Source organism: Melanotaenia boesemani, chromosome 5 (genome assembly GCF_017639745.1).
Source record: "Melanotaenia boesemani isolate fMelBoe1 chromosome 5, fMelBoe1.pri, whole genome shotgun sequence".
Lineage (NCBI taxonomy): Eukaryota > Metazoa > Chordata > Actinopteri > Atheriniformes > Melanotaeniidae > Melanotaenia > Melanotaenia boesemani.
Genome location: NC_055686.1, coordinates 4,279,573 through 4,293,505, shown reverse-complemented (window position 1 = coordinate 4,293,505; position 13,933 = coordinate 4,279,573). Strand labels below are relative to the sequence as shown.

Sequence of the window (13,933 nt, the reverse complement as noted above, 5' to 3'; positions counted from 1 at the left end):
TGCTGCTGGTTACTGACTCTAAATGCCAGTTTGAATTATTGCATATTTATTGCTAAACAAGACAAAAACTAAATTATTTTCTACATAATATCAGGGGGATGGGTCAGATGTTACGGTGAGGGAACATCTGGAAAGTTCCCTCTCCTCTTCCTCCAGATGTTACGATGAGGGAACATCTGGAAAGTTCCCTCTCCTCTTCCTCCAGATGTTACGGTGAGGGAACATCTGGAAAGTTCCCTCTCCTCTTCCTCCAGATGTTACGGTGAGGGAACATCTGGAAAGTTCCCTCTCCTCTTCCTCCAGATGTTACGGTGAGGGAACATCTGGAAAGTTCTCTCTCCTCTTCCTCCAGATGTTACGATGAGGGAACATCTGGAAGGTTCTCCCTCCTCTTCCTCCAGATGTTACGGTGAGGGAACATCTGGAAAGTTCCCTCTCCTTTTCCTCCAGATGTTACGGTGAGGGAACGTTCTCCACGATGCTGGAAAGTTTGGTCCAGAGTGAGACCTCTGTCACAGTTAACAGGATCTATGGCAGGACGCCTTCATGACACTAAGAGTCTAAAACAAACCCATCACCATCTCATGGCTCCTTCAAGTTTTTAATTGCATTATAAATAGCCCATACTCATGCACACACAACTCAGGCTGGGGGGCAGGGGGGCCGGGGTCTTCCTACGCCCTCGTGTCCCGGGATGCACTCGGGGCTGCGGGGGGTGGAGGTTCGGTGCCTGCCTGGAGTCCTGTGTGGGGTGCTGCTGGGCGCCATCTGCCCTGGGGGCTGCCCTCGGTGCCGCGTCGGGGGGCTGGTGAGACCCCGGGGAGAATGTATGTGGTTGTGTGGGTGCGTGTATGTGGAGAGGGTCGGGTCTGGGGCCCACCAGGCCCTAGACTCCCTGGGCTGCCCCTGGTGGGGGCGGGAGGGGCGGGGGGGGGTGAATGGGTAAGGGTTGTTTTTTTTTTTGTTTTTTTTTGGGGGGGGGGGGGGGGGGGGGGACCTGCGGACACGTTCTTGTCCCTGGGGTGCCTGGCCTTGGTGTTGGGTTGGTGTGGCCCACGGTGGCTTTGCCTGGGGCGGTCGGGCCCCGTCGGGTTCCTGGGTGGGGCTTTGCTAGGGGGAGGGGGTGGCCCTTGGGCCTGTGGGGCGCCTGCCCTCCGTGCGGCCCGCGCCGCAGCGCCCGGCGCCCGCTGGGCCTACTCACCATCGCCCTGGGCTGCCCGGTACCCCTGCCCCGTCGCGCCGGGGGTTCCGGTCTGGGGATCCCTCTGCTCTGGACCGGGTGGGCCGCTGCTCTGTCTGCTTTGGCTGTCCCGGGCTTGGTACTCTGTGGACCTGCTTGGCCTTTGGGGCCTCGGGCTCCCCCCGTCCCCCGCTGATGCTTCGGGGTGCGGCGTGATCGCGGCCCCCTTGCGGGTACACATTTCCTCCCTGTTGCATGGCCACACATGCACATTAACACGTGCATGCTCACAAACGTGCTCTTCTCTCCATCCGCTTCTCACTAGATGTAGCTGATGTTTGTGTGTTGGTACGTTCATCTGCAGGTACGTTTGATGACTATTGTAATTTTTTATATCATCATCATTCTATCTTTCTTTCGGTATCATGTAGTACTGTGGTAGTTTATATTGTTGTTGTGTTTTTTTTTTTTGTGATATGTTCTGGGCAGCATAGACAACTGTTATTTCCACATTTTAATCCTGCCCTTTTCTCTCCCTTTTTTTTCTCTCTCTCTTTCTTCCTCTATCTCCCTGTCAGGTTCGGCACTGACATATAAGACTAAAGAAAATAAGATTACAATAAAAATAATAAAAATATCAAGGGCAGCCATGTATATAACATGTCTCCCTTGGTAGAGCAAATCTGTCAAGCAAAATATGGCACACAGACCACCGTTCTGTATGTTAGGATGCTGGACAGGACAGGGTAAAAAAAAAAAAAAAAAAAAAAAAAAAAAAGTCTAAAACAAACAACAAGGCAAGGCAAGGCAAGGCAAGGCAGTTTATTTGTATAGCACATTTCATGTACAGGACAATTCAAAGTGCTTTACATAAAACAAAGACATTACAGATATTTAGAATAGTAAAAGGCATCAACTCATAATCAACACATAATCACAATAAAATAATAAATTACATTAAAATGATTAAAAGCAAGATAAGTTAAAAAAAAAGGTACCGTGCAGATTTCATGCATAGGCGCATGAGAAAAGAAAAGTTTTTAACCTGGATTTAAAAATGTCTACATTTGGGGAAAGTTTAATCTCCACTGGCAGTTTGTTCCATTTGTTTGCAGCATAACAGCTAAATGCTGCTTCTCCATGTTTAGTCTGGACTCTGGCCTGGACTAGTTGACCAGAGTCTTTGGATCTAAGAGCTCTGCTAGGTTTATATTCTCTGAACATATCACAGATGTATTCTGGGTCTAAACCATTCTGGGATTTGTAAATGATCAGAAGGGTTTTAAAATCTATTCTATGACTGACTGGAAGCCAGTGTAAAGATTTTAAAACTGGTGTGATGTGTTCAGATCTCTTAGTCCTGGTTAAAACTCTAGCAGCAGCGTTCTGGATGAGCTGCAGATGTTTAATGCTCTTTTTAGGAAGTCCTGTTAAAAGACCATTACAGTAATCCAGTCTACTGGAGATGAATGCATGGATGAGTTTCTCTTGGTCTTTCTGGGAGACTAAACTTTTAATTCTGTTGATGTTTCTGAGCTGGTAAAAAGCTGTCTTAGTGACAGCTTTGATGTGGCAGCTGAAAGTCAGATCTGAGTCTATCAACACTCCCAGGTTACGAACTTGGTTGGTAATTTTAAGAGCCCGAGTCTCCAGGTGTTTGCCAATGCTGACCCTCTTCTCTTTGCTACCAAACAGAATAATCTCAGTTTTGTCTTCATTTAATTGTAGGAAATTCTCCCTCATCCAGGTGTTTATTTGCTCCAGACACTGACACATTAAGTCTATTGGACTGCAGTCATCTGGTGACAGAGACACATAAAGTTGTGTATCATCTGCATAACTTTGATAACTAATGCTATAGTTTTGTAATATTTTACCCAAAGGGAGCATATACAAGTTGAACAGAAGAGGTCCAAGGACTGACCCCTGGGGGACTCCACAAGTCATGGCCACTCGCTCGGATTCATAGCTGCCGATCGTAACAAAATAACTCCGGCCTTCTAAATAGGACCTGAACCAGTTAACAAAAAGATGCTGGAGTCCAAAACACACAGCTGATCAACATGTGACATCACACTGACTCCACTCTGACATCACTGATCACTACTGATCAATACTACGTCTGCAGGCTGGAACAAGTCCTCTCTTCATCCATCGTCCATCAGATCCTTCACTGATATTTTCTCTCTGATCCAAAGTCAGATTGGATCAATAATCAAAGATCAGACTGATTGATCAGCCATCAGAGGAGTCGGATCTGCTTCTGTTCCTGATGTCCTCTGATCCTGGACCTGAACGCTCCCTGCAAAGGAGACAGAAGACAGTCAGACAAGAAAACAGACAAAAAACAAACAAACAAACAAACAAACAAACAAACAAACAAACAAACAAACAAACCTTTAACTTTGAGCAGAACTGTTTTCCATCTGATGAAACCTCCTCTCCTCTTCACTCTACATTTGTACCGTCCACTGTCTCCAGGTTTGGGATGTTCCAGAGTCAGACTGAGGTCTCCAGTTTTCAGAGGATCTTGATTCATCTTAGTTCTGCTTCTGTAGACCTGGTCCTGGTCTTCAGGTTGATCAGAACCGTTCTGGTACATGTGGACCATCATTTCTGGTTTAGGTTCAAAGCGCCACCACCTTACTTTAATGTCTCCAGGCAGGTCAGGTGTAGTTCTGAAGGGCAGCAGGACAGACTCCGCCCCCTCCTCCACCTCCACCTGACAGACTGAGAGAAGAAGAAAATCAGCTGATCAGCTTATTGATGAGTGATCAGAAAGTGGGATCAAACAGTGAGTGAAGATCAGATGATCCAGTGTGAAGAAGCTGCTGCAGAAGCAGATCCATGAAGAAGTGAGTGGATTTAAAGCTGCAGCTGCTCTTTCTTCTTCTTCACATCACAAACATCATGTTTGCAGAGAAGAAGAGAAACTGGATCAGTGAAGAGACTCCAGCTTCACATCAACATCACATCTGAGAAGCAGCTTTCCAGCCTCATTTCTTCCCATCAAACAGCAGCTTTGATTCTCACTGGAGTCCCACTTTGCTCCAGTTTACTGTCAAATGATGATCAATGAATCCAGATCAATCCCAGTGGAAGCTGCTGCTGACCAGACTGACCTCAGATCTGCTGCTTCCTCCAACAAACTGCATCTCTGACTGGATTTGTTCCATCAGTCCTGGTGGAAGCTGGAGCATCTTTGCAGGATGAAGCAAACGTGACAAAGCTTCAGTCTCTGAGAGCAGAACCACAGCTTTCAGTCCCAAATCTCTCCTGATCCACATTCAGCCCGACTTCTGGACTTTAGGACTCCAAACTGGATTCTTCCAGATGTTCCAGCTACATCTACCCAGCTGTCTTCTAAAGATGAGCTTCCTCCAGATGTGTTGAGGAGGAAAGCTGCTGTGGTTTCTCCTGCAGCACAACGTTCAGCAGCTGTTTGTTGACTGAAACAGCAGCTCAGACTGGATCCTCAGGGACACCATGGATGCTGCTCATCAGGAAGAGTTCAGCCTCTGGAAGAAGGAAGAGGATTCTCTCTCAGCTCTTCCTGAAGCTGCTCTACATTACTGGCTGCTTCAACATCCTGGAGGAGACCTGAACCCTGGTCCTCCTTCCTCCACTAGTCTGAGCATCAGATGATTTCTGCAGCGTTTGATCTCAGAGATGTGGAGGAGAAATTCCCTCACACTCACATTTCCACTTCACACAGCTGATCTGGGTCTCCTCAGCACAGGATGCTGCAGGAAACAGTCCACTGGCAGATCCCAGACCAGCTTCCATGAAGGTTCAGGTCTCCATCTGAGACTCAGTGAGTCCATCTAACACACACTACACCGTCCAACACACACACATGGAGAGGTGTATATATAATATATAATACACATACATACATACATACATATATATACACATACATACATACATATATATATATATATATATATATATATATATATATATGTGTGTGTGTGTGTGTGTGTGTGTGTGTGTGTGTGTAATAATCCTTTACCATTAAGTAAACATATATATTCATGTTGAAATATCCTTTCATTTATTCATTATCTTAAACCGCGTATTCCATTACGGGTCGCGGGTGAGCTGGAGCCTTTCCCAGCATTAACAGGTGAGAGGCAGGTACACCTGGACAGGTCACCAGTCCATCGCAGGGCCAACACATAGGGACAAACAACCATTCACACTCACACACACTCCTAGGGAGAATTTAGAGTCATCAGTTAACCTAACATGCATGTCTTTGGACGGTGGGAGGAAGCCGTAGAACCCGGAGAGAACCCACGCATACACGGGGAGAACATGCAAACTCCACACAGAAAGGCCACCACCCTCAAGGTTCGAACCTCCCCCAGCCGAGATTTAAACAAGCATATTATGCTAAATTATACACACATTTTGTCATGCTCCGTGGTACGGCGCCCGGTTTTCCCAGCTGTCCTGAATGCACCGCCTTTCCACACTCACTGATAGCTGATGCGCTCCACCTGCGCCGAGCCCTTTATATACCTGCCAGTGACAACTCACCCCGGCCAGATCGTCTCGGTTTATCCCTGCACCTATCCAGCCTCTGTATTCTGCCTGTTTACCCATCTGCCTGCCTGCCATTGACCCTGTATTCTGTACCTGGATATTCGCCTCTGCTCGCTCCCTTATTGATGATCAGCCTTGTCTGTCTGCCTGCCTGTCCGCCGTCGACGCTGTGTTCCGAACCTGGACTTCTGCCTCCGCCCGCTCCCTGTCTGGTAACTCTGTTTTGTCTGTTATTTGGATTCTGCCGGTACCCTGACTCTTGGACTGTTTGGCGGACTGTTTGTTGGGTTTGGATATTGGATCTTGATATTGAATTGGATTTTGTATTTGGACTCTGATATTAGATAACGGATTTAACCCATTTGCCTTTAAGGAGAATTACAAAAGCTCTGCCTGCAGTCCCCCATACACCACTCCTCAGTTCTCTGTTTGTGACTTCCTCACTTACGGTTCTCTGTTCAGTAGTTCTCTCCCTTCTGCCAGTGATCATCCTTCAGACCAGTTCCGGAGCTCTCAGAGTCAGACACGGACTACTACAGTTGGTACGTTATCTGCATTCGTTCTGTAATACCACCTAATTCATCCTGCCTCCTAACTCTTGTTGTTGTGTGTCCGCAGACTACTGACCGAGTGAGAGACCAGATCGTGTAATGCATTGCTGAATATAAGTGTGCCACACTTAGCTCTTATGTCCCAAAGTGCTATCCGTACTTGTACCTTCTTCCGGTTGATCATTAAAGAAGCACGAGTCTTAAGCTAGCTCCCGCCTCGTTCATGCCGCAGCATAACTTATACACAATATAAGTATATTACATGGTGTCAGAGAAAGTTCAAGAACTGTTACCCCGCAGCCATGACCACTCAGTTTGAACACCCGAAGATCGACTGGGACGCCGCGGATTTGTATCAGGAGTTTCAGAGGTTTAGCTGCCACGTTAGCTTCGTGTTCGAGGGGCCACTCGCCGAGCTGGAGTCCAAACAGAAGGCGGGCTGGCTGGGTACGTGGATCGGCGAGCAAGGGCGAGAGATTTACAAGACGCTTGTGTGGGCGGACGGCGAAAAGGACGACCCCGCGAAAGTGATGGAAAAATTCGCCGGGTACATCAGACCGAGGAAAAATAAACGGATCGCCAGACACCTCTTCAAGCAAAGGAAACAAGGTGCGACGGAGAGTTTTGACCGCTTTGTAAAGGACCTGAAGCTGCTTTTAATGGACTGTGAGTATGCGGACCCCGACGACATGTTGATTGATGCTATAATAGCGGGAGTCCGAGAGAAACGTGTCCAGGAGAGGCTTCTGGACAAAGGTGAAGACCTGACACTACACCTACTGACAAAAGTCTTGTCGCTTATCCATTTTGTAGAAACAAAAGCTTATAACCTGACTTTAAATTCATCGATTGGTTTTAGAAATGTCTCATATGAAAGCTAAAACCCTCCCAAATTATGCTCAATATACTAAAATAAATTTGCTTCACTGAAGAAAGATTGATCATTTAATGAACACAGAAAGGTCAGATTTTGGCAAGACAAAAGTCTTGTCGCCTTGTCATATGATGCACCCAATCCTAGATTACAGCCTCACCTGTGATCAGTTACTGATCAATCACTTAGTGGGTGTGTATAAAAAGAACCCCAGCACACCAGACCTTCACATCAACTGCAACTTGACCTCTGACAACATGCCTAAGATCCACCCTGAGACCAAAGCGTTAATTATCAAGAGGCTGAAGACCAGATCCACTGCTGAGGTGGCTGACACCTTCAATGTGTCTCAGCGTCAAGTACAAAGAATAAGAAAAAGATATGAAAAGACTGGAGATGTTTTTGACAAGCCCAGGTCCGGCAGACCCCGCAAGACAACTGCTCGGGAGGACCGTTTGTTGCTTCGAAAATCCAAGGCCAGCCCCTTTTCCACTGCAGCAGAGCTCCACCAGGCCTGGTCACCTCAAGTTCCTGTGTCAACCAGAACAGTTTGTAGAATCCTGTCTCGAAATGGCCTCCATGGTCGAATCAGTGCACAGAAACCAGCTCTAAACAAAAGGCAATTAAAAAACCGTGTGGCATTTGCCAAGGCCCACAGCCTGCTAAAAGGATGGACACTGGAAAAGTGGCAGAAGGTGGATTTCTCAGATGAATCCTCGGTTGAATTACATCACAGCCGCCGCAAATATTGCAGGAGACCTACTGGAGCCCGCATGGATCCAAGATTCACCCAGAAAACAGTTAAGTTTGGTGGCGGAAAAATCATGGTCTGGGGTTACATCCAGTATGGGGGTGTGCGAGACATTTGCAGGGTGGAAGGCAATATCAATAGCCTAAAATATCAAGAAGTATTAGCTACCTCTTACATTCCCAACCATAAACGGGGTCAAATTTTGCAGCAGGATGGTGCTCCATCACATACTTCTATCTCTACATCAAAGTTCCTCAAGGCGAAGAAGATCAAGGTGCTCCAGGACTGGCCAGCCCAGTCACCAGACATGAACATCATTGAGCATGTCTGGGGTAGAATGAAAGAGGAAGCATGGAAGGCAAAACCAAAGAATCTTGATGAACTCTGGGAGGCATGTAAGACTGCTTTTTTTGCTATTCCTGATGACTTCATCAACAAATTGTATGAATCATTGTCGAACCGCATGGATGCAGTCCTTCAAGCTCATGGAAGTCATACAAGATACTGAATATGGATCTCACAGCACTACTACTTAATTCACTGATGTTATGCAACATATTTTTGTATTTGAAGTAAATTATTTGTTCAATTTTCTGTAGGCGACAAGACTTTTGTCTTGCCAAAATCTGACCTTTCTGTGTTCATTAAATGATCAATCTTTCTTCAGTGAAGCAAATTTATTTTAGTATATTGAGCATAATTTGGGAGGGTTTTAGCTTTCATATGAGACATTTCTAAAACCAATCGATGAATTTAAAGTCAGGTTATAAGCTTTTGTTTCTACAAAATGGATAAGCGACAAGACTTTTGTCAGGGACTGTAGCTAAAGCAGTTGAGATTCCCCAGCAATTCGAAATGTCACAAATTCAGATGCGAATTGTTAGGGAGGATGACGCACAGGTGTCACAAGTGTCAACCAGACCAAATTACATTAACCAAAACAAAAAGACATACAGTCACAAGCAGCAAAACCCCTCACATCAAAGACCAGCTATGCTAAGTAAAACAAAAAACTGTCCAAAATGTGGAAAAGACCCAAAACACAAGTGGAATCAGGGGAAATGTCCAGCAAAAGGCTCTATATGTTCATGTTGTCAAAAACCAAATATATCAGTTTGTCGCAGCCGCTCAGTAAGTGCAGTCAATGTTGAGTCAACCTTCCCACAGGTTGAAGAGGACATTCTGGACATAAACCTGACAACAGAGGATATTCCTATAGCAACACTGGCAGAAGATAAGTGGTTAGTAGACATTGATATCCTGTCTCACAAAGTGCAGTTTAGAATAGATACAGGTGCAAAATGCAATACACTGACTCTGAACTGTTATCAGTCACTTAACCACACGGGGGAGCTAAAGAGCTCCAAAAGACTGCTCAGGACCTACTCAAACCACAAGATAAAGCCAATTGCTGCAGTCGACCTTTCACTAAAGTACAAAGAACATAAAGGTACAGCAGAGTTTGAAATAGTGGACATCGCACAAGAGAATGTGCTCGGTGGTGCAGCAGCTGAGGCCTTAGGCCTAATTGCTAGACTGGACTCTCTACAGGATAGCAGTGTGGTGAGCACAGTTAAAGACACTCCCAAAAACCAGAGCCCACCTGCTGGTCTTGAAAACTTCCCGGAACTGACACGCACTACAGGGACACTGCCAGGCAAATATACGATAAAGATTGACCCAGATGCAAAACCGGTGGTACATCCAGTAGGCCGACAACCAGTAGCACTCAGAGCAAAGATTGTCGAAAAGCTCAACGAGATGGTTATGGATGGCCACATTACTAAAGTCGACCAACCAACCGAGTGGGTGAGCTCAATGGTTGTGGTCACAAATAAGGACAAACTCCGAATATGCATAGATCCAAGTGACTTGAACAATGCTATTAAACGAGAGCATTACCCAATGCGGACAATCGAAGAGGTCGTATCCACCATGCCTAACGCAAAAGTGTTCTCCGTACTAGATGCTAAGTCAGGTTTCCTGCAGATTGAGTTAGATGAAGACTCATCTTTCCTGACAACATTCAACACCCCTATTGGGCGATTCAGATGGCTGAGACTACCCTTCGGCATAAAGTGTGCACCGGAGATATTTCAGCGCATCATGGACCAGATGCTAGAGGGCATCAGCGGCGCGACTGGCATCATGGATGACATTCTCATCGCAGCACAAACGATGAAAGAGCATGACAAAATACTCAGAAAAGTTGTCGAGAAAGCTACAAGCTACAATCTGAGGCTTAACTTCAACAAGTGCCACATCCACCAGTCAGCAGTGCCATATGTGGGGCATTTAATAACAGTGGATGGACTAAAACCAGATCCTGCTAAAACAAAAGCTGTGCGATGCATGCCACCACCAACGGACAAAGAAGGTGTTCGCCGCTTTTTGGGATTTGTGACATATTTGTCGAAGTTCATTCCAAACCTGAGTGAGATAGATGCTCCGCTAAGGCAACTTACAAAAAGTGACGTTGAGTTCTCATGGGATCCAGCTCAGCAGCAGGCGTTTGACAGACTTAAGAGCTTGTGTACACACCATCCAGTGCTTAAGTTCTATGATGTGACAAAACCTGTGGAAATATATTGTGATGCAAGCAGCACTGGACTGGGAGCTGTTTTGATGCAGGACGATCAACCTGTGGCCTTCTCATCAAGATCAATGACTGATGCTGAGACACGCTATGCGCAGATCGAGAAGGAGATGCTCTCCATCGTCCATGCCTGCAACAAGTTTCACCATTACATATTTGGTAAACATGTCACAATATTCAATGACCACAAGCCACTGGAGGACATTTACAAGAAACCATTACTGTCAACCCCAATGCGCATACAGCGGATGTGCTTAAGACTACAGTGGTATGACATCACAGTTAAATACAGAAGAGGAAAAGACATGGAGCTTCCAGACACGCTGTCCAGAGCACAACTGTCAGACAAGACACCAGAGGCAGGCAGTCTAGAGTGCGTCTCGATGCTCAACTTTCTGTCTGTGAGTGATGACAAGTACAACGAGCTTCAAAAATGCACAAAAGTAGAACTGAGTCTTCTCCAGCAAATCATTCAGCAAGGTTGGCCAGACAACAGAAAGGAACTACCCATCCCTGTTCAGCCATACTGGGACTCAAGAAGTCAGCTAGCTGTAACCGACGGGGTAGTGTACAAAGGCATGCGCATCGTTGTTCCTCCCAGCATGCGGAAACACATGCTGGAACTTATACATCAGTCCCACCTTGGAATGGTGAAGAGCAAACAACGGGCACGTGAAGTGTTATACTGGCCAGGTATGAGTGCTGAAATCGAAAACATGATCAGAAGCTGTTGTAAGTGTGCTGAGATTCAAAACAGACTTCCCAAACAGCCACTCATGCCAACTGAAACACCAGAGCTACCATTTGAAGTAGTGGCCTCAGACCTGTTCGAGTTTGAGGACAGGCACTACATAGTACTAGTGGACTATTATTCAAAATACATTGAAGTTTATGAGGCCAGATCAGTCTCAATAGGAATGAACTCACGCCAGGTTTTTCACAAATGCACATGCTCTGGTTTGCATTTGTATTTCAGAATCGGAAATGCACACTTGCTGTTTCACAAATGCACATGCTCTGATTCACAAATATAATTTTGAGGCACACTTGTAAGATTATACGAATTGCTGAACGTGCATTTACGAACTGCTTCTCATTTGTGAACATCTCTGCATTCGTGAGAGAATTCTCTGCGGTGGATTTTGAGACTCCCCTGACGTCGCAGGGTAATGAATGTCACCATTGGTTGACTAATCTGTCAATCAAATTTCCGAGTGTGATTGACAGATTCATCAGTCAATCAGGTGTGTTTGCATTCAGCCAATCATACTGCTCCTTACATTTTCTCCATACTTTTAAACCTGTCGCAGAGCTATTTGAGCATGGTAGTTCAAGTCCAACTAGCGGGCAGACATGGAGGAGACGCAACAATCACAATCTGTAAGTAACACATTTATCTTACATTCCCTCGTTGTAAATCATGTAATTGTTAATTCGATAACATTACATGATTTATGGAGAAAATGTAAGGAGCAGTATGGAGTCATCGCTCAACCACACAGCTCACCACGGTCTTACATCGTCGATAGTAAGGGCAAGCTGTTTCGCCGCAACATGCAACATCTCCGCAACACCACCGAAGCTGCCAACCAGTCCCGGCATGTTTTGTGTGAAGATGAGCCTTGGCAGGAACCACCAGCTGAGGAGCAGCAGACAACAGCAGCACCTCCAGAGTCCCCACCATCACCCCTGGAGGTACCCCAGCGCCCCCAAACCCAAACAGGCGAACTCTATCGCACCAGACGTGGCAGAGCAGTAAGACCACCTGAGAAGCTGAACTTATGAACGGTTTTAGTCAGGGACAGGCATGGACAGATGCCTGATGGAAGTGATGTGCTAGTAACCTCTCCTTCCTAGTTTAGTTTACTTATTGTTCATTTAACAAGCTGAAATATTCACCCTGTGTTGAGCTAAAAGGAAAGTTACTGCTATAGTGTTGTAAACTAAAGAATAATTCAAGTTGGGAATATTTTCAGAAATATTCAGTTTATTATATATATTTTTGTTATATTTTATTACAGAGAAAGGGGGATGTAATGTATTGCTGAATATAAGTGTGCCACACTTAGCTCTTATGTCCCAAAGTGCTATCCGTACTTGTACCTTCTTCCGGTTGATCATTAAAGAAGCACGAGTCTTAAGCTAGCTCCCGCCTCGTTCATGCCGCAGCATAACTTATACACAATATAAGTATATTACAGATCGCACATCTCGTATATCTGCATTGTACAATAAAGATCTTTATACCTATCCCTGGGATTCTGATTATTTTATAAGTCCACATTCCTGGTACGTGACACATTTAATCTTACTTTAGGTAATGGATTGGTCCTTCTAAGTGAACTGAAATAGATGCAACCCTGTTCCTGCAATTAAAGTAACAGGGTTGAAAATCAATGCTAACGTTAGCTTGTATTAGCGACAATATGCTCGCTGTGAAATGTAATGTTACTGTTAACATTGAGGACAGAGTTGGTTATATTAAATAATAAAGAAAATAACAACTGAGTAACAGGGTTGCTTTGGTTAGAGCGACACACTCAGTCACAGCTGCAATGTTTGAGAAAATATGAAATCTGCAGAGAAACCTGAACCTTGGTCTGTCCATGCTGTTAGCATAAATCTTGATGAGTGCTTTCCCCTGTGTCATGTGACCCACTGTTTTTCTTCTTCTGCCATGCTCAGTAGGTTTTAGTAACAGGGCTGCACGCATGTTGTGGAACACAACTTCAGCACATTATTACTGTTATTTAAGATATGCTGATTATTAAGTTAACTGTTCCAATAATAAAACACTTAGACAAGATCGTCCAAAACAAGTGCAGTAAAAACTTATTCCAATGCTTTTATTTGACATGTAAGTTTGTCATCTAGAAGTAAGGACAGGAGAAAAAGGACATTTTAGAGGGTGCTTGAGGTCTATATGGTAGCCTGAATAATATGTTGGAACAAATCTTCCAACAACTATATTTACATTTTTTCTCAAGAAAAGTAGAATTTACACAAGCAGTGCATGTATTAATGTACTGTACACACATTACTTGATATTTTACAGGTGGGACGTAAAATGTCCTCCAATTCTGGAACGTTCCATGTTGTGATGTGAGCTCGGTCTGGTAACCTTTTTCTTTATTTCAGTTAATTCAATATACACTTTATTTGTAACAATGACCATTTCTTTTATATTTGACATTTTATTAGCAGCTTTGGCTGGGGTGGTTAACTAACTGGGTGCACACGTTTAGTTGACCCATTCCAGGCTTCCTACAGGTTTTTACAAGTTAAATTTAAGACCTTTAAGACCTTTTTAAGACAACTTGGAACAGAATTTAATACCCATTTCACAGCCACGTTGTCAAAAATGACTCCTAGAATTGAAGAAAATGTATATATTTACATCAGTGATTATTACAATGACCTGGGTGTGTGT

The 13,933-nt window shown here is 44.9% G+C and overlaps 1 protein-coding gene across 1 annotated transcript in view; it reads right to left on the bottom strand.

Annotated features, from left to right (window-relative positions):
• Positions 1 to 3,402: 3,402 nt before the first annotated feature.
• LOC121640286 overlaps positions 3,403 to 13,933 on the bottom strand; it is a 73,413-nt gene continuing 62,882 nt past the window's right edge. The window contains exons 7-8 of the mRNA XM_041985992.1: positions 3,578 to 3,910; positions 3,403 to 3,482 (exon numbers count right to left, since the gene is read on the bottom strand). Of these exons, the coding sequence (XP_041841926.1) occupies positions 3,403 to 3,482; positions 3,578 to 3,910 (413 nt within the window). The remainder of the gene's footprint in view (positions 3,483 to 3,577; positions 3,911 to 13,933) is intronic.